We start from the raw sequence: 26,864 nt of genomic DNA on the forward strand, positions 1-26,864 counted from the left end.
ATGAAAGCATACAAAAATAAACAAACAAGAAATGAGCTATGAAGCCTTAGTGTTCAAGCAGAAGCCCACAGCTCTTGAATGCCGAACGAAGGAATACAAAAAGAGTGTTTGTAAGCTTGGCTCCTCAGGTTTCTTCATATTGTGCATGGGGAATGCTGAGAGGAGGCCACTCCCCTTCAGGTGAGAGGGGTAGGTCCTGTTTGGTACAGACCAGCTACAACCCCCCCCCCCCCTCACACCGGTTTGTCCCATCGCCTGTCCCTATCCTTCTCTTTGTCCTTGACCTTGCCAGAGCCAGAGGAGCCTGTGGTGGTTGTGCTTTCGTTGCTCATCTGCCTGTCTCTGTCTGTCAGTGTCCTGTCTTTGCTCCCTGTCCACTGGGCGAACGGCTCTTTATTGCTGTACTGGTTTTGGTGGTGAAACACAGAGGATCCTGGGTAGTGACCCATGACCTCACTGTAGGTGGGAGGCAGTCCCTCCATGCGTTCGGCGGCACTGACACCAGCGTTACTGCTGGGGGGTCGAGGGCCACCACTGTGGACGTAAACATGGATCAGGTCGCTGTGGAAGATGGTCCTGTTAGGGGGGGGCCTGATGGATGCTCTGCTCAGCTCCAGCTGCTGCTCTGGGTCTCTTAGCTGTAAGGTACATGGGCCTTTATAGGGCGGCAGCTCCTCCCCATCAGAAAGACAGATGGTGGGCGGCAGGTCAATGTCCTGCTGCAGGTAGGGGTAGGTGGGCTGGAAGCGGCTGAAATGCTCCCGTTGCATAAAGGAGGGAGGGTTGAACCTCTCCTGGGTCGGCCTGGGCCCAAACATCACCTATGGGGGGGGGGGAGATGTAGTCAGCACCTCAGGGATTTAACCAACACTATGGACTGCACTGCACTGTGTAGCAGCATATCAAATCACTAGGCTAAGTAAATATTAACACTATACTTTGAATGTATGTTATCTGATTCAAGTGAGACAGAGAAGCTGCTCTGAATATGTCAGGGGTCTCAGTCAACAGCAAAGGGGCTTGCACTGTGTTAACCTATCAAATGACAATGCAAGGTACGCGTAACAACGGTAGACGATCCATGACGTACATTTTTCCCACTCACCTCTGTGGTTTCCTGCTGCATCACCAAACTGTTGGTTGGCCACACACAGCCATCCTGCGAGAGAGAGACAGGGACAGAGAGAGAGACATAAAGAGAGGGGGAGAAGGAACAGGGGAGAAAGAAATGGGGATGGAGAGAGGCAGAGGAGAGAGAAAGAGAAGAGGTGGGAGAGAGCAGAGGAGAGAGGAGTAGGAAGAGAAAAAGAGGTAGAGGAGAGGGAAAAAGAGAAGAGGGAAAAAGAGAAGGAGGGAGGAAGAGAGATGTTGATTTATTTTCCATTTTGTACTTTATTTGCACATCGTTACAACACTGTACATAGACATAACATGACATTTGAAATATCTTTATTATTTTGTAACTTTTGTGAATGTAATGTTTACTGTCAATCTTTATTGTTTATTTCACTTTTGATTATTATCTATTTCATTTGCTTTGGCAATGTAAACATATGTGTCCCATGCAAATAAAGCCCTTTGAATTTAATTGATTTGAGATATTGTTAAAAAAAAATCAACCGAGCCCCGTCTGGCAGAAAGTACTGATTAACCGTGCTGTGGCTAGAAGGGGCTGGGGAGCCCCACTGTGGCTGTTCTGTTAGCTTGCTGTGTTTCTAAACAACCTAGTTGGGTTAACCCTGACACCACTGTCTCACTCTCTATCCTTCTAGCTATCTCTCACTCTCTCACTGTCTCCCTATCCTTCTAGCTATCTCTCACTGTCTCCCTATCCTTCTAGCTATCTCTCACTGTCTCCCTATCCTTCTAGCTATCTCTCACTGTCTCCCTATCCTTCTAGCTATCTCTCACTCTCCCTCTCGCACTGTCTCTCTATCCTTCTAGTTCTCTCACTCTCTCACTGTCTCCCTATCCTTCTAGCTATCTCTCACTGTCTCCCTATCATTCTAGCTATCTCTCACTGTCTCCCTATCCTTCTAGCTATCTCTCACTGTCTCCCTATCCTTCTAGCTATCTCTCACTCTCCCTATCCTTCTAGCTATCTCTCACTGTCTCCCTATCCTTCTAGCTATCTCTCACTGTCTCCCTATCCTTCTAGCTATCTCTCACTCTCCCTCTCGCACTGTCTCTCTATCCTTCTAGTTCTCTCACTGTCTCCCTATCTTTCTAGCTATCTCTCTCTCACTGTCTCTCTATCCTTCTAGCTATCTCTCACTGTCTCACTGTCTCCCTATCCTTCTAGCTATCTCTCACTCTCCCACTGTCTCCCTATCCTTCTAGCTATCTCTCACTACAGTCTGCTTTTCTTGTCTGTCACAAAAGGCACCCTATTCCCTATGCATGGGCCCCGGTCAAAAGCAGTGCACTACATAGGGAATATGTAGTCATGCCATTTGTGACGGTGTCCTCTCCTCTGCGTTTGGTGTTTAGAAGCCACTCCGGTCTAAATCTACACAGGACCAGCTGGGTTTATCTGCAGTTTGATTACACTAACATAATGAAAGTCTACGGTAGCTAACGAAGTGAGAGACACAGGGGAAGAGTAGTATTTGGAAATAGGGAAAAAAAATCAGAATAAGAGAATTCTGGAATTCTGGAATATGCTACAACAGCGTAAAGGCCACCTCGCTCCCTGCATTCTGCCAGCCCATGAAGGAAGCTCAAACAATACCCAGACAACCAGAGACCATTTTTTGGGCAGTGTGCATATAGCCTGTCTTCTCTTGAGAGCCAGGTCTGCTTAGAGTGGCCTTTCTCAATAGCAAGGCTATGCTCACTAAGTCTGTACATAGTCAAACCTGTCCTTAAGTGTGGGTCAGTCAGTGGTCAGGTATTCTGCCACTGTGTACTCTCTGTTTAGGGCCAGATAACATTCTAGTTTGATCAGTTTTTTTGTTGATTCTTTCCAATGTGTCAAATAGTTATGTTTTTGTTCTCTCATGATTTGGTTGGGTCTCATCCATCCATCGATATATCTCTTTCTCTGTCGCTGTCTATATCTGCTCTTTCTTCCTTTCTCTATAATTTCTCTCTCTCCAGTCGCTCTCCTCTCCTTAGCAATGGGAGCAGTACACTGCACTATCCTCCCAGCTCCTCCTAACGTCTCCAGCTCCTCCAGCTCCTTCTATCTCCTACTAGTACCTCCTAGCTCCTCCAGCTCCTCCTAGCTTCTCCAGCTCCTACTTGCTCCTCCAGCTCCTCCTAGCTTCTCCAGCTCCTCCTAACTTCTCCAGCTCCTCCTAGCTCCTTCCAGCTCCTAACTTCTCCAGCTTCTACTTGCTCCTCCAGCTCCTCCTAGATTCTCGTAGCTCCTCCAGCTCCTCCTTGCTCCTCCTAGCTTCTCCTAGCTCCTCCTAGCTTCTCCAGCTCCTACTTGCTCCTCCAGCTCCTCCTAGCTCCTACTTGCTCCTCCTAGCTCCTACTTGCTCCTCCTAGCTCCTACTTGCTCCTCCAGCTCCTACTTGCTCCTCCAGCTCCTACTTGCTCCTCCAGCTCCTCCTTGCTCCTCCTAGCTTCTCCTAGCTCCTCCTAGCTTCTCCAGCTCCTATTTGCTCCTCCAGCTCCTCCTAGCTCCTACTTGCTCCTCCTAGCTCCTACTTGCTCCTACTTGCTCCTCCAGCTCCTACTTGCTTCTCCAGCTCCTATTTGCTCCTCCAGCTCCTACTTGCTTCTCCAGCTCCTACTTGCTTCTCCAGCTCCTACTTGCTTCTCCAGCTCCTATTTGCTTCTCCAGCTCCTACTTGCTCCTCCAGCTCCTACTTGCTCCTCCTAGCTCCTACTTGCTCCTCCTAGCTCCTACTTGCTCCTCCTAGCTCCTACTTGCTCCTCCAGCTCCTACTTGCTTCTCCAGCTCCTACTTGCTTCTCAAGCTCCTACTTGCTTCTCCAGCTCCTACTTGCTTCTCCAGCTCCTACTTGCTTCTCCAGCTCCTCCAGCTCCTCCTAGCTCCTCCTTGCTCATCCAGCTCCTCCTAGCTCCTCCTAGCTCATCCAGCTCCTCCTAGCTCCTACTTTCTCCTCCTAGCTCCTCCAGCTCTGCTCACTGCCCCCAGCCAGAATCATCAATAAAAATGAGGATGAAGCATAATTTATTAGTTAGACTGGTAGGTAGGTAAGAAGTTGTGTACTGACGTGCTGCATGTTGACCTGATCCCGCTGTCTGTCCTGGTCGTGGCTGTGTGTCTGTCTGCTAAAGAAGGCCAGGGCAGACAGCCTGTGGTTCAACAGACAGATAATCACCACCACCATCACTGTCATCACCACCATTATGATTACTATCTGAACAAACTCCAGTTCAGCTGAAACAGAGAGAGAAACACAGAGGTTTAATATACATGTCAAATTCCAGTGCACTATATAGAGTATGGTGTAGAATGTAGAAGATTTTGGAGCTAGGTGCTGTTATGCGTCTGACCACGAGAGGGCGACAGAGATAGCACAACCAAACAGACATGTTCACTAATGTTATTTGCTGATCCACAAGGGTGTGTGGACATGTTATTCTGAGAGAGAGAGAGACAGAGAGAGGTATATACTGGGTCTGAGGTATATACTGGGTCTATACTGGGGCTGAGGTATATACTGGGTCTGAGGCATATACTGGGACTGAGGTATATACTGGGTCTATACTGGGCTGAGGCATATACTGGGTCTATACTGGGGCTGAGGCATATACTGGGTCTGAGGGAGAGAGAGAGAGAGAGATTACTGTTCATTTTTATTGTTTATTTCACTTCTGTATATTATCTACTTCACTTTCTTTGGCGAAGTTAACAAATGTTTCACATGCCAATAAAGCCCCTTGAATTTAATTGAATTGAGAGAAAGATAGAGAGCGAGAAAGAGAGACAGAGAGAGAGGAAGACAGACAGGCAGACTCAGACAGGTAGGCAGACAGTCAGACAGACAGACAGGCAGACAGAGCAAGAACGAGAGAGACAGACAGAGAGGGAGAGAGAGAGAGGAAGAAAGAGAGAGTGAGAGATTGAGATAGAGAGAGAGGTATATACTGGGTCTGAGGTATATACTGGGTCTATACTGGGGTTGAAGCATATACTGGGCCTGAGGTATATACTGGGTCTATACTAGGGCTGAGGTATATACTGGGTCTATACTGTATATTTATTTTATTTATTTATTTATTTCACCTTTATTTAACCAGGTAGGCAAGTTGAGAACAAGTTCTCATTTACAATTGCGACCTGGCCAAGATAAAGCAAAGCAGTTCGACACATACAACGAAACAGAGTTACACATGGAGTAAAACAAACATACAGTCAATAATACAGTAGAAACAAGTCTATATACGATGCGAGCAAATGAGGTGAGATAAGGGAGGTAAAGGCAAAAAAGGCCATGGTGGCAAAGTAAATACAATATAGCAAGTAAAACACTGGAATGGTAGATTTGCAGTGGAGGAATGTGCAAAGTAGAAATAAAAATAATGGGGTGCAAAGGAGCAAAATAAATGAATAAATACAGTAGGGAAAGAGGTATTTGTTTGGGCAAAATTATAGGTGGGCTATGTACAGGTGCAGTAATCTGAGAGCTGCTCTGACAGCTGGTGCTTAAAGCTAGTGAGGGAGATGAGTGTTTCCAGTTTCAAAGATTTTTGTAGTTCGTTCCAGTCATTGGAAGGATAGGCGGCGCAAGGAAGAATTGGTTTTGGTGGTGACAAGAGAGCTGCGTGCTACAGGTGGGTGCTGATATGGTGACCAGCGAGCTGAGATAAGGGGGGACTTTACCTAGCAGAGTCTTGTAGATGACATAGAGCCAGTGGGTTTGGCAACGAGTATGAAGCGAGGGCCAGCCAACGAGAGCATACAGGTCGCAATGGTGGGTAGTATATGGGGCTTTGGTGACAAAACGGATGGCACTGTGATAGACTGCATCCAATTTGTTGAGTAGGGTATTGGAGGCTATTTTTTAAATGACATCGCCGAAGTCGGGGTTTGGTAGGATGGTCAGTTTTACAAGGGTATGTTTGGCAGCATGAGTGAAGGATGCTTTGTTGCGAAATAGGAAGTTGTAGGAAGTTTGGATTGGAGATGTTTGGTGTGGGTCTGGAAGGAGAGTTTACAGTCTAACCAGACACCTAGGTATTTGGAGTTGTCCACGTATTCTAAGTCAGAGCCGTCCAGAGTAGTGATGTTGGACAGGCGGGCAGGTGCAGGCAGTGATCGGTTGAAGAGCATGCATTTAGTTTTACTTGTATTTAAGAGCAGTTGGAGGCCACGGAAGGAGAGCTTGCCTGGAGGGTTGTTAACACAGTGTCCAAAGAAGGGCCAGAAGTATACAGAATGGTGTCGTCTGCGTAGAGGTGGATCAGAGACTCACCAGCAGCAAGAGCGACATCATTGATGTATACAGAGAAGGGAGTCGGTCCAAGAATTGAAACCTGTGGCACCCCCATAGAGACTGCCAGAGTCCCGGACAACAGACCCTCCGATTTGACACACTGAACTCTATCAGAGAAGTAGTTGGTGAACCAGGCGAGGCAATCATTTGAGAAACCAAGGCTGTCGAGTCTGCCGGTGAGGATGTGGTGATTGACAGAGTCGAAAGCCTTGGCCAGATCAATGAATACGGCTGCACAGTAATGTTTCTTATCGATGGCGGTTAAGATATCGTTTAGGACCTTGAGCGTGGCTGAGGTGCACCCATGTCCAGCTCTGAAACCAGATTGCATAGCAGAGAGGGTATGGTGAGATTCGAAATGGTCGGTAATCTGTTTGTTGACTTGGCTTTCGAAGACCTTAGAAAGGCAGGGTAGGATAGATATAGATCTGTAGCAGTTTGGGTCAAGAGTGTCCCCCCCTTTGAAGAGGGGGATGACCGCAGCTGCTTTCCAATCTGTGGGAATCTCAGACGACACGAAAGAGAGGTTGAACAGGCTAGTAATAGGGGTGGCAACAATTTCGGCAGATAATTTTAGAAAGAAAGGGCCCAGATTGTCTAGCCCGGCTGATTTGTAGGGGTCCAGATTCTGCAGCGCTTTCAGAACATCAGCTGACTGGATTTGGGAGAAGGAGAAATGGGGAAGGCTTGGGAGAGTTGCTGTGGGGGGTGCAGTGCTGTTGACCGGGGTAGGGGTAGCCAGGTGGAAAGCATGGCCAGCCGTAGAAAAATGTTTATTGAAATTTAATTATAGTGGATTTATCAGTGGTGACAGTGTTTCCTATCTTCAGTGCAGTGGGCAGCTGGGAGGAGGTGTTCTTATTCTCCATGGACTTTACAGTGTCCCAGAACTCTTTTGAGTTAGTGTTGCAGGAAGCAAATGTCTGCTTGACAAAGCTAGCCTTGGCTTTTCTAACTGTGTATAATGGTTTCTAGCTTCCCTGAAAAGCTTCATATCACGGGGGCTATTCGATGCTAATGCAGAACACCATAGGATGTTTTGTGTTGGTTAAGGGCAGTCAGGTCTGGGGAGAACCAAGAGATATACCTGTTCCTGGTTCTAAATTTCTTGAATGGGGCATGCTTATTTAAGATGGTTAGGAAGGCATTTAAAAAAATAACCAGGCATCCTCTACTGAGGGGATGAGATCAATATCCTTCCAGGATACCCCGGCCAGGTCGATTCGAAAGGCCTGCTTGCTGAAGTGTTTCAGGGAGCGTTTGACAGTGATGAGTGGAGGTCGTTTGACCGCTGACCCTTTACGGGTGCAGGCAATGATGCAGTGATCGCTGAGATCTTGTTTGAAGACAGCAGAGGTGTATTTAGAGGGCAAGTTGGTTAGGATGATATCTATGAGGGTGCCCGTGTTTACGGCTTTGGGGAGGTACCCCGTAGGTTCATTGATAATTTGTGTGAGATTGAGGGCATCAAGCTTAGATTGTAGGATGGCTGGGGTGTTAAGTATGCTCCAGTTTAGGTCGCCTAGCAGCACGAGCTCTGAAGATAGATGGGGGGCAATCAGTTCACATATGGTGTCCAGAGCACAGCTGGGGGCAGAGGGTGGTCTATAGCAGGTGGCAACGGTGAGAGACTTGTTTTTAGAGAGGTGGATTTTTAAAAGTAGAAGTTCAAATTGTTTGGGTACAGACCTGGATAGTAGAACAGAACTCTGCAGGCTATCTTTGCAGTAGATTGCAACACCGCCCCCTTTAGCAGTTCTATCTTGTCTGAAAATGTTGTAGTCAGGGATGAAAATTTCAGAATTTTTGGTGGTCTTCCTAAGCCAGGATTCAGACACAGATAGAACATCCGGGTTGGCAGAGTGTGCTAAAGCAGTGAATAAAACAAACTTAGGGAGGAGGCTTCTAATGTTAACATGCATGAAACCAAGGCTATTACGGTTACAGAAGTCATCAAAAGAGAGCGCCTGGGGAATAGGAGTGAAGCTAGGCACTGCAGGGCCTGGATTCACCTCTACATCACCAGAGGAAAAGAGGAGGAGTAGGATAAGGGTACGGCTAAAAGCAATGAGAATTGGTCGTCTAGAATGAGAGAGTAAAAGGAGGTTTCTGGGGGCGATAAAATAGCTTCAAGGTATAATGTACAGACAAAGGTATGGTAGGATGTGAATACAGTGGAGGTAAACCTAGGTATTGAGTTACGATGAGAGAGATATTGTCTCTAGAAACATCATTGAAACCAGGAGATGTCATCGCATGTGTGGGTGGTGGAACTAATAGGTTGGATAAGGTATAGTGAGCAGGACTAGAGGCTCTACAGTGAAATAAGCCAATAAACACTAACCAGAACAGCAATGGACAAGGCATATTGACATTAAGTCTAAGTTGACACTTAGTCGAGTGATCAAAAGGGTCCAGTGAGTAGTGAGGTTGGTTGGGGTCACGGCGATTCAGATAGCTAGCCGGGCCATCGGTAGCAAGTTAGCACAGGATGGAGGTCTGTTTTTAGCCACCTAGTGCGTTTCCGTCGGTATAAAAAGTGAGGTTCCGTGTAGAAGAGGGGATCAATCCAATTCGCAAAAAAAAAATATATAGTTAGAGAGACCCAAGAAAAAAAAAAGAAAAAAAAATGTCCGATAGGTCTATTCAGATAGCAGCCGGTTAAGACAGCTAACGATTAGCGGGACGCAGATGGGCGTTCAGGTTATGTCGCGACGGAGGAGCCAGCTGGATAACTCCCTCGGGCAGATAACGTCGGTAGTCCAGTTGTGAGGGCCCGGTGGGGCTCCGTGTTGGCAGTAAAACGGGTCCGGATAGGTGATTGTAGCCCAGGAGTGATGGAACTCTTCAGCTGGCTAGCTCCAGAATAATTGATGTTTGCTCCGGAATCGACGTAAGCCGATAGTCACATGGATAGCAGCTAGCTAGCTGCGAGATACAGGTATAAATGTCCAGAGCTTGCGGTTGAAATCCGGGGACATGGGGAGAAAAATAGGTCCCGTATGTTCCGGTCCGAGCCGCACAAAACTGGCGATAGATTTTCGAGCTAAAGGATAGCTGATGACCACAAACCGTGGTTAGCTGAATACTAACGATTAGCCAGTAAAGAAGCTAACTAGCTTCTGGCTAGCTTCTGGTTAGCTTCTGGTTAGCTTCTGGCTAGCTTCTGGCTAGCTTCTATGGAGGATTACAGATTTGAGGTAAATAGTACTTTCTTTTTTATATAAATTGGTGAGGCGGGTTGCAGGAGAGTGTTTTGAAGATGAGTTTGTGGAAAATAAAAAAAAGGTATAAAAAGGTATGCGAAGAAAGTTATAAATATATATATATATATATGGGACACGACAAGACGAGGACAAAAGACTTACTGCTATGCCATCTTGGTGACTCAAGTATATACTGGGTCTATATTGGGTCTGAGGTATATACTGGGTCTGAGATATATACTGGGTAGAGGTCGACCGATTATGATTTTTCAACGCCGATACCGATACCGATTATTGGAGGCCCAAAAAATCTGATACCGATTAATCAGCCGATTTTTAAAATGTATTTATTTGTAATATTGACAATTACAACAATACTGAATGAACATTTATTTTAACTTAATATAATACATCAATAAAATCAATTTAGCCTCAAGTAAATAATGAAACATGTTCAATTTGGTTTAAATAATGCAAAAACAAAGTGTTGGAGAAGAAAGTAAAAATGCAATATGTGCTATGTAAGAAAGCTAACTTTTCAGTTCCTTGCTCAGAACATGAGAACATATGAAAGCTGGTGGTTCATTTTAACATGAGTCTTCAATATTCCCAGGTAAGAAGTTCTAGGTTGTAGTTATTATAGGAATTATAGGACAATTTCAATCTATACCATTTGAATTTCATTAACCTTTGACTATTGGATGTTGTTATAGGCACTTTAGTATTGCCAGTGTAACAGTATAGCTTCCGTCCCTCTCTGGGCTCGAACCAGCAACACAACGACAACAGCCACCATCGAAGCAGCGAGGGGAGCAACTACTAGAAGGCTCAGAGCGAGTGACGTTTGAAATGCTATTAGCGCGCACCCCGCTAACTAGCCAGCCATTTCACTTCGGTTACACCAGTCTCATCTCGGGAGTTGATAGGCTTGAAGTCATAAACAGAGCAATGCTTGATGCACAACGAAGAGCTGCTGGCAAAACGCACGAAAGTGCTGTTTGAATGAATGTTTACGCGCCTGCTTCTGCCTACCACCGCTCAGTCAGATACTTAGATACTTGTATGCTTGTATGCTCAGTCAGATTACAGGACACGCTAGATAATATCTAGTAATATCATCAACCATGTGTAGTTAACTAGTGATTATGATTGATTGGTTTTTATAAGATAAGTTTAATGCTAGCTAGCAGTCTCCTTGTGGAGTGCAAGGTTGCAAGATTGATTCCTCGAGCTGACAAGGTGAAAATCTGTCGTTCTGCCCCTGAACAAGGCAGTTAACCCACCCCACCGTTCCTAGGCTGTCATTGAAAATAAAAACGTGTTCTTAGTATAAAAACAATATATATATATATTTTTTTAAATCGGCAAATCGGCGCCCCCAAAAATACAGATTTTCAAATGTTATGAAAACTTGAAATCAGCCCTAATTAATCGGCCATTCCGATTAATTGGCCGACCTCTGATACTGGGTATGAGGTATATACTGGGGCTGGGGTTCCAGTGTGGGTATATACTGGGGCTGGGGATCCTGTGTGGGTATATATTTGGGGCTGGGGACCCTGTGTTGGTATATACTGGGGCTGGGGATCCTGTGTGGGTATATACTGGGGCTGGGTATCCTGTGTGGGTATATATTTGGGGCTGGGGATCCTGTGTGGGTGTATACTGGGGCTGGGGACCCTGTGTAGGTATATACTGGGGCTGGGGATCCTGTGTGGGTATATACTGGGGCTGGGGATCCTGTGTGGGTATATACTGGGGCTGTGTATCCTGTGTGGGTATATACTGGGGCTGTGTATCCTGTGTGGGTATATACTGGGGCTGTGTATCCTGTGTAGGTATATACTGGGGCTGGGTATCCTGTGTGGGTATATATTTGGGGCTGGGTATCCTGTGTGGGTATATATTTGGGGCTGGGGATACTGTGTAGGTATATATTTGGGGCTGGGGATCCTGTGTGGGTATATACTGGGGCTGGGTATCCTGTGTGGGTATATACTGGGGCTGGGTATCCTGTGTTGGTATATATTTGGGGCTGGGTATACTGTGTAGGTATATATTTGGGGCTGGGTATCCTGTGTGGGTATATACTGGGGCTGGGGCTCCTGTGTGGGTATATATTTGGGCTGGGGATCCAGTGTGGGTATATATATATATTTGGGCTGGGGATCCAGTGTGGGTAAATACTGGGGCTGGGGATCCTGTGTGGGTAAATACTGGGGCTGAGGATCCTGTGTGGGTGTATACTGGGGCTGGGGACCCTGTGTAGGTATATATTTGGGGCTGGGGATCCAGTGTGGGTATATATTTGGGGCTGGGGTTCCAGTGTGGGTAAATACTGGGGCTGGGGATCCTGTGTGGGTAAATACTGGGGCTGGGGATCCTGTGTGGGTGTATACTGGGGCTGGGGACCCTGTGTAGGTATATATTTGGGGCTGGGGATCCAGTGTGGGTAAATACTGGGGCTGGGGATCCTGTGTGGGTATATATTTGGGGCTGGGGATCCAGTGTGGGTATATATTTGGGGCTGGGGTTCCAGTGTGGGTAAATACTGGGGCTGGGGATCCTGTGTGGGTAAATACTGGGGCTGGGGATCCTGTGTGGGTGTATACTGGGGCTGGGGACCCTGTGTAGGTATATATTTGGGTCTGGGGTTCCAATGTGGGTAAATACTGGGGCTGGGGATCCTGTGTGGGTATATATTTGGGGCTGGGGATCCTGTGTGGGTATATATATTTGGGGCTGGGGACCCTGTGTGGGTATATATTTGGGGCTGGGGATCCTGTGTGGGTAAATACTGGGGCTGGGGATCCAGTGTGGGTAAATACTGGGGCTGATCCTGTGTGGGTATATATATATTTGGGCTGGGGTCCAGTGTGGGTAAATACTGGGGCTGGGGTTCCAGTGTGGGTAAATACTGGGGCTGGGGATCCTGTGTGGGTATATACTGGGGCTGGGGATCCTGTGTGGGTATATATATATTTGGGCTGGGGGTCCAGTGTGGGTAAATACTGGGGCTGGGGTTCCAGTGTGGGTAAATACTGGGGCTGGGGATCCAGTGTGGGTAAATACTGGGGCTGGGGATCCAGTGTGGGTAAATACTGGGGCTGGGGATCCAGTGTGGGTATATACTGGGGCTGGGGGTCCTGTGTGACTCAGGTGGTAGAGAAACCCCCTCTCCACCCTGGGCGCGTCATCAGAGCATGGCTGTCCGGAGTGTTTACGGACATATTCAATCTCTCTCTATCCCAGTCTGTTGTCCCCACTTGCTTCAAGATGTTCACCATTGTTTCTCTACCCAAGCAAGTTTAGAAAACCAAGGTGACTGAATGAAATGACTATCGCCCCACAGCACTCCTCTGTCATCATGAAGTGCTTTGAGAGTCTAATCAAGGCCCATATCACCTCCACCTTGCTCGACGCCCTAGAGTAAACCCTCTACAATTTGCATACCGCCCCAACAGATCCACGGACGACGCATTCGCCATCACACTGCACTATCTCATCTGAACAAGAGGACCTACAGTAAGAATGCTGTGAATCGACTGCAGCTCAGCCATCAACAACATAGTGCCCTCCAAGCTCATCACTAAGCTAAGGACCCTAGGTCTGAACCCCGCCCTGTGCAAATGGGTCCTGGACTTCCTGATGGGTGGTGAAGGTATGCAACACCACTTTCACCATACACAATTCAGGTCAACGCAAGCGTCTGGCTTATTAAAGGAATATGGCGCTGGCTGGCGAGCGTGTGTGCGCGTGTGTGTACATGTGTCTTGGAGAATGCAGCAGGAGAGGAGAGGCATTACATAAGACCCTCTCCAACTTCTTTATGTGAGCTCAGATACTGAGAAAAGTACACACGCACACACAGAGTGAACCTGGCTGAGGCTCTGTTTAGGCTGCAGAATCAGATCTATATTTCATGAAACCATTCTGTTTCCTCTCTTAGGCCTAACGTTTCATAACAGAAGGAAAACAGCTGTGCTCTCACGATCTGACCGGATAGGAGGGAGGGAGGGAAACCAAGTCAATTGCATAACTGAATGTATTCAACCGAAATGTGTCTACCGCATTTAACCCAAACCCTCTGAATCAGAGAGGTGCAGGTGGGCTGCACGTCATTGGCGCCCAGGGAGCTGTTGTTTTGAGGGTTAACTGCTTTGTTTTGGGGGTAATTGCCTTGTTTTGAGGTTTAACTTCCTTGTTTTGGGGGTTAACTGCCTTGTTTTGGTGGTTAACTGCCTTGTTTTGGGGGTTAACTGCCTTGGAGAAAGGGTGATCTGAGGGGGGATGAGGGAGAGGAGAAGGGGAGATCTGAGGGGGAGGAAGGAGAGGAGATGGGGAGATGAGGGGGGAGGAGGGAGAGGAGAAGGGGAGGTCTGAGGGAGAGAAGGGGAGATCTGATGGGGAGGAGGGAGAGGAGAAGGGGAGATCAGTGTGGTCACACACAGTCACACACAGTCACACACAGTCACACACACTAAAACGTCCCAAAAATCCCCCATGCAAAACTACACACACAGACACAAAAATTGTACCTAAAATGTCCCTGCCAAACCTCGACTGTCTACCACATGTTTAATGTGAAACGGAAATGCCAAACTTTAACCCACATTGCCATGTAATGGGATAATCTTATAAAAGGGAGATCATGCAGACAGGCAAACAGACAGACGGGCAGGCAGACAGTCAGACAGGTAGGCAGACAGACAGACAGGTAGGCAGACAGTCAGACAGACAGACAAGCAGAAAGACAAGCAGACAGAAAAGCTAGTCCTCATATCATCATTACTGTGCTGCTTTAGTAAACTAGTTTCTTCTCCTTTCTACCCCTTCCCTGCCCAATGAGACTCAGACTGAGGGACAGGACTGAGATCACCTAACCACAAGCTAACCTCAACCTTGCATCCTAAATAACCAACCAGCCTTACAACCACATATTGGTTTGCATAAATAATAACAGAGTAAAAGCAGTGTGTGTGGGGGGAGGGGGGGGGGGGTAGAAAGGGGGCAATGGAAATGGTCTGGTTAGCCATTTGATTAGCTGTTCCGGAGTCTTACGGCTTGGGGGTAGAAGCTGTTTAAAGGCCTCTTGGACCTAGACTTGGCGCTCCGGTACCGCTTACCATGCAGTAGCAGAGAGAACAATCTATGACTAGGGTGGCTGGAGTCTTTGACCATTTTTAGGGCCTTCCTCTGACACCGCCTGGTATAGAGGTCCTGGATGGCAGGAAGCTTGGCACCGGTGATGTACAGGGCCGTACGAACTACCCTCTGTAGTGCATTGCGGTTGGAGGCTGAGAAGTTGAAATACCAGGCAGTAATGCAACCCTTCAGGATGCTCTCGATGGTGCAGCTGTAAAACCTAGAGAGGATCTGAGGACCAATGCCAAATCTTTTCGGTCTCCTGAGGGGGAATAGGTTTTGTCGTGCCCTCTTCACGACTGTCTTGGTGTGTGTCACGCCCTGACCTTAGAGAGCGTTTTTTTTCTCTATTTGGTTAGGTCAGGGTGTGATGTGGGCATTCTATTTTTTGTTTTCTAGGTTTCTTTATTTCCTTGTTTTGGCCGGGTATGGTTCTCAACCAGGGACAGCTGTCCAAGACCAAGACCAAGCAGCGTGCACCAACCTGGAGGACGAGCTGGACCGGGGAGGAGAGAATGGCAGGGGACAAGACCCGGTCACAGAAGCCCGAGAGGCAGCTCCCCAAAAAATTGGCGGGGCACACGGGGAGATTGGCGGAGTCGGAGATTAGACCTGAGCCAACTCCCCGTGCTTACCGTGGGGAGCATGTGACTGGTCAGGCACCGTGTTATGGGGTGATGCGCACGGTGTCTCGAGTGAGCATTCACAGGCCGGTGTGCTCTGTGCCAGCGTCCCACATTTGCCGGGTGGAAGTGGGCATCCAGCCAGAACGGGTTGTGCCAGCTCTGCGCTCGAGACCGCCAGTGCACCTTCACGGCCCAGTGTATCCGATGCCCGCCGCACGGACCAGGCCTCGTATGTGTCTCCCCAGCCTGGTGAGTCCTGTGCCTGCTGCACGAACGAGGCCTCCGGCGATGATCCATGGCACGAAGCCTCCGGCGATGATCCATGGCACAAAGCCCCCGGCGACGGCCTCCAGTCCGAGCACAGGAGGGGACTGAGCACGCACCCCTGATGGGCCCCCGTGTTGAGGATCAGAGTGGCGAATGTGTTGTTACCTACCCTCACCACCTGGGGGCAGCCCGTCAGGAAGTCCAGGATCCAGTTGCAGAGGGAGGTGTTTAGTCCCAGGGTCCTTAGCTTAGTGATGAGCTTTGAGGGCACTATGGTGTTGTACGCTGAGCTGTAGTCAATGAATAGCATTCTTACATAGGTGTTCCTTTTGTCCAGGTGGGAAAGGGCAGTGTGGAGTGCAATAGAGATTGCACTGTGGATCTGTAGGTGCGGAATGCAAATTAGAGTGGGTCTAGGGTTTCTGGGATAATGGTGTTGATGTGAGCCATGACCAGCCTTTCAAAGCATTTCATGGCTACAGACGTGAGTGCTACGGGTCAGTAGTCATTTAGGCAGTTTACCTTGGGAACAGGCACTAAGGTGGTGGTGGTGTGCTTACAACATGTTGGTATTGCAGACTCGGACAGGGAGAGGTTGAAAATGTCAGTGAAAACACTTGCCAGTTGGTCAGCGCATGCTCGGAGTACACGTCCTGGTAATCCGTCTGGCCCCGCAGCCTTGTGTATGTTGACCTATTTAAAGGTTTTACTCACATCGGCTGCGGAGAGCGGGATCACACAGTCGTCCAGAACAGCTGATCAAATCAAATTTTACATGGGGTACCGGTACAGAGTCAATGTGCGAGGGCATCGGTTAGTTGAGGTAGTACATACATGTAGGTATTGTTATTGAAGTGACGATGCACAGATGACAACAGAAAGTAGCGTAAAGAAGGAGAGGGGGCAATGCAAATAGTCTGGGTAGCCATTTGATAAGATGTTCAGGAGTCTTATGGCTTGGGGATAGAATCTGTTTAGAAGCCTCTTGGACCTAGACTTGGCGCTCCGGTTGAGCCAAAGCTAGACAAGCATTTGTGTAAGTTTATCGATAGCCTAGCATAGCATTTTGTCCAGCTAGCAGCAGGTAACTTGGTCACGGAAATCAGAAAAGCATTCTAATTAAATCGTTTACCTTTGATGAGCTTCGGATGTTTTCACTCACGAGACTCCCAGTTAGATAGCCAATGTTCCTTTTTTCCCAAAATATTATTTTTGTAGGCGAAATAGCTCCGTTTGTACTTCACGTTTGGCTGAGAAATCGCCCGGAAATTGCAGTCACGAAAACGCTAATATTCCGGTTGAGAGACTAGTCAAGGACCATATCACCTCCACCCTACCTGACACCCTAGACCCACTCCAATTTGCTTACCGCCCAAATAGGTCCACAGACAATGCAATCTCAACCACACTGCACACTGCCCTAACCCATCTGGACAAGAGGAATACCTATGTGAGAATGCTGTTCATCGACTACAGCTCGGCATTTAACACCATAGTAACCTCCAAGCTCGTCATCAAGCTCGAGACCCTGGGTCTCGACCCCGCCCTGTGCAACTGGGTACTGGACTTCCTGACGGGCCGCCCCCAGGTGGTGAGGGTAGGCAACAACATCTCCACCCCGCTGATCCTCAACACTGGGGCCCCACAAGGGTGCGTTCTGAGCCCTCTCCTGTACCCCCTGTTCACCCACGACTGCGTGGCCACGCACGTCTCCAACTCAATCATCAAGTTTACGGACGACACAACAGTGGTAGGCTTGATTACCAACAACGACGAGACGGCCTACAGGGAGGAGGTGAGGGCCCTCGGAGTGTGGTGTCAGGAAAATAACCTCACACTCAACGTCAACAAAACTAAGGAGATGATTGTGGACTTCAGGAAACAGCAGAGGGAACACCCCCCTATCCACATCGATGGAACAGTAGTGGAGAGGGTAGTAAGTTTTAAGTTCCTCGGCGTACACATCACAGACAAACTAAATTGGTCCACCCACACAGACAGCATCGTGAAGAAGGCGCAGCAGCGCCTCTTCAACCTCAGGAGGCTGAAGAAATTCGGCTTGTCACCAAAAGCACTCACAAACTTCTACAGATGCACAATCGAGAGCATCCTGTCGGGCTCTATCACCGCCTGGTACGGCGACTGCTCCGCCCACAACCGTAAGGCTCTCCAGAGGGTAGTGAGGTCTGCACAACGCATCACCGGGGGCAAACTACCTGCGCTCCAGGACACCTACACCACCCGATGTCACAGGAAGGCCATAAAGATCATCAAGGACAACAACCACCCGAGCCACTGCCTGTTCACCCCGCTATCATCCAGCAGGCGAGGTCAGTACAGGTGCATCAAAGCTGGGACCGAGAGACTGAAAAACAGCTTCTATCTCAAGGCCATCAGACTGTTTAAACAGCCACCACTAACATTGAGTGGCTGCTGCCAACACACTGACTCAACTCCAGCCACTATAATAATGGGAATTGATGGGAAATGATGTAAAATATATCACTAGCCACTTTAAACAATGCTACCTAATATAATGTTTACATACCCTACATTATTCATCTCATATGTATACGTATATACTGTACTCTATATCATCTACTGCATCTTTATGTAATACATGTATCACTAGCCACTTAAACTATGCCACTTTGTTTACATACTCATCTCATATGTATATACTGTACTCGATACCATCTACTGTATCTTGCCTATGCCGCTCTGTACCATCACTCATTCATATATCTTTATGTACATATTCTTTATGCCCTTACACTTGTGTCTATAAGGTAGTAGTTTGTTAGCTAGATTACTTGTTGGTTATTACTGCATTGTCGGAACTAGAAGCACAAGCATTTCGCTACACTCGCATTAACATCTGCTAACCATGTGTATGTGACAAATAAAATTTGATTTGACAAATATTTGATTTGATTTTTTTATTTGATTTAAACACACAGAAATACGAGCCTTAGGTCAAATCCGGAAACTATCACCTCGAAAACAAAACATTTATTCCGTTCCATATTTTATCTAACGGGTGGCATCCATGAGTCTAAATATTATTTCATATTTACGTAAAATAGCAAACTAGCAAATTAGTTCGCAAAGCGGCCCAAACTGTTGCATATAGCCTGACTCTGCGTGCAATGAACGCAAGAGAAGTGACACAATTTCACCTGGTAAATATTGCCTGCTAAACTGCATTTCTTTTAGCTAAATATACAGGTTTAAAAATATATACTTGTGCATTGATGTTTATGGTTAAGTACACATTGGAGCAACGACAGTTGTTGATTGATTGTTTTTTATAAGATAACGTTAATGCTAGCTAGCAACTTACCTTGGCTTACTGCATTCGCGTAACAGGCAGTGTTAGGGTTTTCTTGCGGTGAAGGAGAGTGGGACCAAAATGCAGCGTGGTTTCTATTCATGTTTAATAAAGATGAACCACCAACAATACAAAAACAACAGACGTAACGTGAAAACCTATGCAAGATTGGATCCCCCGAGCTGACAAGGTAAAAATCTGTCATTGAAAATAAGAATGTGTTCTTAACTGACTTGTCTAGTTAAATAAAGATTAAATAAATGTGTAAATGAAATTATAAAAATCGGCAAAATCGGCGCCCCAAAATACCGATTTCCGATTGTTATGAAAACTTGAAATCAGCCCTAATTAATCGGCCATTCCCATTAATCGGTCGACCTCTAGTCAGGATGCTATCATGCATGTTTCAGTGTTACTTTCCTCGAAGCGAGCATAGAAGTTATTTAGCTCGTCTGGTAGGCTCGTGTCACTGGGCAGCTCTTGACTGTGCTTCCCTTTGTAGTCTGTAATAGTTAGCAAGACCTGACACATCCTCAGACAGGGAGAAGAGTCTTAGAATCGGCTTCCTATTTTGCAACAATGCATCCTTCACTCATGCTGCCAAACATACCTTCGGAAAACTGACTATATTACAGATCCTTCACTTCGGCGATGTCATTTACAAAATAGCCTCCAACACTCTACTCAGCAAATCGGATGCAGTCTATCACAGTGCCATCTGTTTTGTCACCAAAGCCCCATGTACTACCCACTGCGACCTGTATGCTCTCGTTGGCTGGCTCTTGCATCATATTAGTCGCCAAACCCACTGGCTCCAGGTCATCTACAAGTCTTTGCTAGGTAAAGCCCCGCCTTATCTCAGCTCACTGGTCACCCTAGCAGCACCCACCCATAGCACGCGCTCCAGCAGGTATATTTCCCTGGTCACCCCCAAAGCCAATTCCTCCTTTGGCCGCCTTTCCTTCCAGTTCTCTGCTGCCAATGACTGGAAGCAACAGCAAAATCACTGAAGCTGGAAACTCATATTTCCCTCACTAACTTTGAGCATCAGCTGTCAGAGCTCACAGATCACTGCAAAAAATTTTGCAACGCAAAAATAGCAGTTCTTGGAGTCATTCCGTGTCTCAGTGTTTTTTTAGATTTGATACGTAATGAACAGGACCCAGGTCAGCACCAACCCCAGGTATAATATGGAGGGGCTGGCTAAACAGACCTATTCATCAAGCTGCGTCACGCTGAGTGAATGTCAACGGAGCTCTGGGTGTTGTCACCTAAGCAGAGCATGGCCCCTGACTCCCTTCTTCTCTAATCTCAGATAAAGACTGACTGACTGACTGACTGACTGAGTGGCTGGCTGACTCCTGGATTGACTGACTGACTGACTGGCTGACTCCTGGATTGACTGACTGACTGACTGACTGGCTGGCTGAGTGACTGACTGGCTGGCTGATAGTGCTGGCTGGCTGACTCCTGGACTGACTGACTGACTGAATGGCTGACTGGCTGACTGATAGTGCTAGCTGGCTGACTGACTGGCTGACTGACTTGCTGACTGACTTGCTGACTGTTTGACTGGCTGACTGACTGACTGACTGGCTGAATGGTATCAAAGACCTGCCTGGCTGACGGTGATAACACCCATGTAGAATATTGGCCTGTCACACAGTTCACACTGGTTCTGATTTATCTCTAGAGAAACTACAACTCCCTACTACATCTTACAGTTCAGACTGGATCTGATTTATCTTTAGAGAAACTACAACTCCCTACTACATCACACAGTTCAGACTGGATCTGATTAATCTCTAGAGAAACTACAATTCCCTACTACATCACACAGTTCAGACTGGATCTGATTTATCTCTAGAGAAACTGTGCAATGTGCACGTTGAGCTCACAGAAGAAGAATAAAAAAAACGAATTAAATGGAATTCAAATATATGAACCGACATCGGTCAATTAGTTATTTAAAAACCAAATGTTTTGTTAATCGATGTGAAATGTGAAATGTCTCTATTCTTATTCAACTTTTATGAGTGCAATGTTTACTGTTCATGTTTATTTCACTGGAGAGTTCAGAAAGAGATAGAGAGTAAGAGAGAGAGACTGGAGAGTCCAGAGAGAAAGAGAGAGTCAGAGAGAGCGTACCAGAGAAAGAGAGAGAGAGTCAGAGAGAGAGAGAATGGAGAGTCCAGAAAGAGAGAGAGAGTCAGAGAGAGACTGGAGAGTCCAGAAAGAGAGAGTCAGAGAGAGACTGGAGAGTCCAGAAAGAGAGAGAGAGAGGCAGAGAGAGACTGGAGAGTCCAGAAAGAGAGAGCAAGAGAGTCAGAGAGAGACTGGAGTCCAGAAAGAGAGAGAGAGTCAGAGAGAGAGAGACTGGAGAGTTCAGAGAGAAAGAGAGAGTCAGAGAGAGAGTACCAGAGAAAGAGAGTCAGAGAGAGACTGGAGAGTCCAGAAAGAGAGAGAGAGTCAGAGAGGCTGGAGAGTCCAGAAAGAGAGAGAGAGTCAGAGAGAGACTGGAGAGTCCAGAAAGAGGGAGAGAGAGTCAGAGAGAGACTGGAGAGTCCAGAATGAGAGAGAGAGAGAGTCAGAGAGAGACTGGAGAGTCCAGAAAGAGAGAGTCAGAGAGAGACTGGAGAGTCCAGAAAGAGAGAGAGAGTCAGAGAGAGACTGGATAGTCCAGAAAGAGAGAGTCAGAGAGAGACTGTAGACTCCAGAAAGAGAGAGAGAGTCAGAGAGAGACTGGAGACTCCAGAGGGAAAGAGAGAGTCAGAGAGATAGTACCAGAGAAAGAGAGAGAGAGTCAGAGAGAGACTGGAGAGTCCAGAAAGAGAGAGAGTCAGAGAGAGACTGGAGAGTCCAGAAAAAGAGAGAGAGTAAGAGAGAGAGACTGGAGAGTCCAGAGAGAAAGAGAGTCAGAGAGAGCGTACCAGAGAAAGAGAGAGAGAGTCAGAGAGAGAGAGAATGGAGAGTCCAGAAAGAGAGCGAGAGTCAGAGAGAGACTGGAGAGTCCAGAAAGAGAGAGAGAGAGTCAGAGAGAGACTGGAGAGTCCAGAAAGAGAGAGAGAGTCAGAGAGAGAGACTGGAGAGTTCAGAAAGAGAGAGAGAGACTGGAGAGTCCAGAGAGAAAGAGAGAGACAGAGAGAGCGTACCAGAGAAAGAGAGAGAGAGTCAGAGAGAGAGAGAATGGAGAGTACAGAGAGATACTGGAGAGTCCAGAAAGAGAGAGAGAGTCAGAGAGAGACTGGAGAGTCAAGAAAGAGAGAGAGAGTCAGAGAGAGAGAGAGAGTCAGAGAGAGACTGGAGAGTCCAGAAAGAGAGAGAGAGTCAGAGAGAGACTGGAGAGTCCAGAAAGAGAGAGAGAGACTGGAGAGTCCAGAGATAAAGAGAGAGAGAGAGGCAGAGAGAGACTGGAGAGTCCAGAGAGAAAGAGAGTGTCAGAGAGAGAGTACCAGAGAAAGAGAGAGAGAGTCAGAGAGAGACTGGAGAGTCCAGAAAGAGAGAGAGAGAGTAAGAGAGAGACTGGAGAGTCCAGAAAGAGAGTGAGTCCAGAGAGAAAGAGAGAGTCAGAGAGAGAGTACCAGAGAAAGAGAGTCAGAGAGAGACTGGAGAGTCCAGAAAGAGAGAGAGAGTCAGAGAGACTGGAGAGTCCAGAAAGAGAGAGAGAGTCAGAGAGAGAGACTGGAGAGTTCAGAAAGAGAGAGAGAGACTGGAGAGTCCAGAGAGAAAGAGAGAGACAGAGAGAGCGTACCAGAGAAAGAGAGAGAGTCAGAGAGAGAGAGAATGGAGAGTACAGAGAGATACTGGAGAGTCCAGAAAGAGAGAGAGAGTCAGAGAGAGACTGGAGAGTCAAGAAAGAGAGAGAGAGTCAGAGAGAGAGAGAGAGTCAGAGAGAGACTGGAGAGTCCAGAAAGAGAGAGAGAGTCAGAGAGAGACTGGAGAGTCCAGAAAGAGAGAGAGAGACTGGAGAGTCCAGAGATAAAGAGAGAGTGAGAGAGGCAGAGAGAGACTGGAGAGTCCAGAAAGAGAGAGAGTCAGAGAGAGAGCACCAGAGAAAGAGAGAGAGAGTCAGAGAGAGAGAGACTGGAGAGTCCAGAAAGAGAGAGAGTCAGAGAGAGACTGGAGAGTCCAGAAAGAGAGAGAGAGAGTCAGAGAGAGACTGGAGAGTCCAGGAAGAGAGAGAGAGTCAGAGAGAGACTGGATAGTCCAGAAAGAGAGTCAGAGAGAGACTGGAGAGTCCAGAAAGAGAGAGAGAGAGTCAGAGAGAGACTAGAGAGTCCAAAGGGAAAGAGAGAGTCAGAGATAGTACCAGAGAAAGAGAGAGAGAGTCAGAGAGAGAGAATGGATAGTCCAGAGAGAAAGAGAGAGTCAGAGAGAGTACCAGAGAAAGAGAGTCAGAGAGAGACTGGAGAGTCCAGAAAGAGAGAGAGAGAGTCAGAGAGAGACTGGAGAATCCAGAAAGAGAGAGAAAGTCAGAGAGAGACTGGAGAGTAAAGAAAGAGAGAGAGAGAGTCAGAGAGAGACTGGAGAGTCCAGAAAGAGAGAGTCAGATAGAGACTGGATAGTCCAGAAAGAGAGAGTCAGAGAGAGACTGGAGAGTCTAGAAAGAGAGAGAACGAGAGTCAGAGAGAGACTGGAGAGTCCAGAAAGAGAGAGAAAGAGAGTCAGAGAGACTGGAGAGTCCAGAAAGAGAGAGAGAGTCAGAGAGAGACTGGAGAGTCCAGAAAGAGATAGAGAGTAAGAGAGAGAGACTGGAGAGTCCAGAGAGAAAGAGAGAGTCAGAGAGAGCGTACCAGAGAAAGAGAGAGAGAGTCAGAGAGAGAGAGAATGGAGAGTCCAGAAAGAGAGAGAGAGTCAGAGAGAGACTGGAGAGTCCAGAAAGAGAGAGAGAGTCAGAGAGAGACTGGAGATTCCAGAAAGAGAGAGAGAGTCAGAGAGAGAGACTGGAGAGTCCAGAAAGAGAGAGAGTCAGAGAGAGACTGGAGAGTCCAGAAAGAGAGAGAGAGAGTCAGAGAGAGACTGGAGAGTTCAGAAAGAGAGAGAGAGACTGGAGAGTCCAGAGAGAAAGAGAGAGTGAGAGAGGCAGAGAGAGACTGGAGAGTCCAGAGAGAAAGACAGAGTCAGAGAGAGAGTACCAGAGAAAGAGAGAGAGAGTCAGAGAGAGACTGGAGAGTCCAGAAAGAGAGAGAGAGTCAGAGAGAGACTGGAGAGTCCAGAGAGAAAGAGAGAGTCAGAGAGAGAGTACCAGAGAAAGATAGTCAGAGAGAGACTGGAGAGTCCAGAAAGAGAGAGAGAGTCAGAGAGAGACTGGAGAGTCCAGAAAGAGAGAGAGAGAGTCAGAGAGAGACTGGAGAGTCCAGGAAGAGAGAGAGAGTCAGAGAGAGACTGGATAGTCCAGAAAGAGAGTCAGAGAGAGACTGGAGAGTCCAGAAAGAGAGAGAGAGAGTCAGAGAGAGACTAGAGAGTCCAAAGGGAAAGAGAGAGTCAGAGATAGTACCAGAGAAAGAGAGAGAGAGTCAGAGAGAGAGAATGGAGAGTCCAGAGAGAAAGAGAGAGTCAGAGAGAGTACCAGAGAAAGAGAGAGAGAGTCAGAGAGAGACTGGAGAGTCCAGAAAGAGAGAGAGTCAGAGAGAGACTGGAGAGTCCAGAAAAAGAGAGAGAGTAAGAGAGAGAGACTGGAGAGTCCAGAGAGAAAGAGAGTCAGAGAGAGCGTACCAGAGAAAGAGAGAGAGAGTCAGAGAGAGAGAGAATGGAGAGTCCAGAAAGAGAGCGAGAGTCAGAGAGAGACTGGAGAGTCCAGAAAGAGAGAGAGAGAGTCAGAGAGAGACTGGAGAGTCCAGAAAGAGAGAGAGAGTCAGAGAGAGAGACTGGAGAGTTCAGAAAGAGAGAGAGAGACTGGAGAGTCCAGAGAGAAAGAGAGAGACAGAGAGAGCGTACCAGAGAAAGAGAGAGAGAGTCAGAGAGAGAGAGAATGGAGAGTACAGAGAGATACTGGAGAGTCCAGAAAGAGAGAGAGAGTCAGAGAGAGACTGGAGAGTCAAGAAAGAGAGAGAGAGTCAGAGAGAGAGAGAGAGTCAGAGAGAGACTGGAGAGTCCAGAAAGAGAGAGAGAGTCAGAGAGAGACTGGAGAGTCCAGAAAGAGAGAGAGAGACTGGAGAGTCCAGAGATAAAGAGAGAGAGAGAGGCAGAGAGAGACTGGAGAGTCCAGAGAGAAAGAGAGTGTCAGAGAGAGAGTACCAGAGAAAGAGAGAGAGAGTCAGAGAGAGACTGGAGAGTCCAGAAAGAGAGAGAGAGAGTAAGAGAGAGACTGGAGAGTCCAGAAAGAGAGTGAGTCCAGAGAGAAAGAGAGAGTCAGAGAGAGAGTACCAGAGAAAGAGAGTCAGAGAGAGACTGGAGAGTCCAGAAAGAGAGAGAGAGTCAGAGAGACTGGAGAGTCCAGAAAGAGAGAGAGAGTCAGAGAGAGAGACTGGAGAGTTCAGAAAGAGAGAGAGAGACTGGAGAGTCCAGAGAGAAAGAGAGAGACAGAGAGAGCGTACCAGAGAAAGAGAGAGAGTCAGAGAGAGAGAGAATGGAGAGTACAGAGAGATACTGGAGAGTCCAGAAAGAGAGAGAGAGTCAGAGAGAGACTGGAGAGTCAAGAAAGAGAGAGAGAGTCAGAGAGAGAGAGAGAGTCAGAGAGAGACTGGAGAGTCCAGAAAGAGAGAGAGAGTCAGAGAGAGACTGGAGAGTCCAGAAAGAGAGAGAGAGACTGGAGAGTCCAGAGATAAAGAGAGAGTGAGAGAGGCAGAGAGAGACTGGAGAGTCCAGAAAGAGAGAGAGTCAGAGAGAGAGCACCAGAGAAAGAGAGAGAGAGTCAGAGAGAGAGAGACTGGAGAGTCCAGAAAGAGAGAGAGTCAGAGAGAGACTGGAGAGTCCAGAAAGAGAGAGAGAGAGTCAGAGAGAGACTGGAGAGTCCAGGAAGAGAGAGAGAGTCAGAGAGAGACTGGATAGTCCAGAAAGAGAGTCAGAGAGAGACTGGAGAGTCCAGAAAGAGAGAGAGAGAGTCAGAGAGAGACTAGAGAGTCCAAAGGGAAAGAGAGAGTCAGAGATAGTACCAGAGAAAGAGAGAGAGAGTCAGAGAGAGAGAATGGATAGTCCAGAGAGAAAGAGAGAGTCAGAGAGAGTACCAGAGAAAGAGAGTCAGAGAGAGACTGGAGAGTCCAGAAAGAGAGAGAGAGAGTCAGAGAGAGACTGGAGAATCCAGAAAGAGAGAGAAAGTCAGAGAGAGACTGGAGAGTAAAGAAAGAGAGAGAGAGAGTCAGAGAGAGACTGGAGAGTCCAGAAAGAGAGAGTCAGATAGAGACTGGATAGTCCAGAAAGAGAGAGTCAGAGAGAGACTGGAGAGTCTAGAAAGAGAGAGAACGAGAGTCAGAGAGAGACTGGAGAGTCCAGAAAGAGAGAGAAAGAGAGTCAGAGAGACTGGAGAGTCCAGAAAGAGAGAGAGAGTCAGAGAGAGACTGGAGAGTCCAGAAAGAGATAGAGAGTAAGAGAGAGAGACTGGAGAGTCCAGAGAGAAAGAGAGAGTCAGAGAGAGCGTACCAGAGAAAGAGAGAGAGAGTCAGAGAGAGAGAGAATGGAGAGTCCAGAAAGAGAGAGAGAGTCAGAGAGAGACTGGAGAGTCCAGAAAGAGAGAGAGAGTCAGAGAGAGACTGGAGATTCCAGAAAGAGAGAGAGAGTCAGAGAGAGAGACTGGAGAGTCCAGAAAGAGAGAGAGTCAGAGAGAGACTGGAGAGTCCAGAAAGAGAGAGAGAGAGTCAGAGAGAGACTGGAGAGTTCAGAAAGAGAGAGAGAGACTGGAGAGTCCAGAGAGAAAGAGAGAGTGAGAGAGGCAGAG

At 47.5% G+C, this 26,864-nt stretch overlaps 1 protein-coding gene across 1 annotated transcript in view; it reads right to left on the minus strand.

Annotated features, from left to right (window-relative positions):
• Nucleotides 1-233: 233 nt before the first annotated feature.
• LOC139372399 (low density lipoprotein receptor class A domain containing 4a) overlaps nucleotides 234-26,864 on the minus strand; it is a 125,985-nt gene continuing 99,354 nt past the window's right edge. Inside the window, exons 2-4 of the mRNA XM_071112108.1 lie at nucleotides 4,191-4,357; nucleotides 1,106-1,159; nucleotides 234-821 (exon numbers count right to left, since the gene is read on the minus strand). Coding sequence (XP_070968209.1) covers nucleotides 234-821; nucleotides 1,106-1,159; nucleotides 4,191-4,357 — 809 coding nt within the window. The remainder of the gene's footprint in view (nucleotides 822-1,105; nucleotides 1,160-4,190; nucleotides 4,358-26,864) is intronic.

This window comes from Oncorhynchus clarkii, chromosome 18, assembly GCF_045791955.1.
Source record: "Oncorhynchus clarkii lewisi isolate Uvic-CL-2024 chromosome 18, UVic_Ocla_1.0, whole genome shotgun sequence".
NCBI classification, from domain to species: domain Eukaryota; kingdom Metazoa; phylum Chordata; class Actinopteri; order Salmoniformes; family Salmonidae; genus Oncorhynchus; species Oncorhynchus clarkii.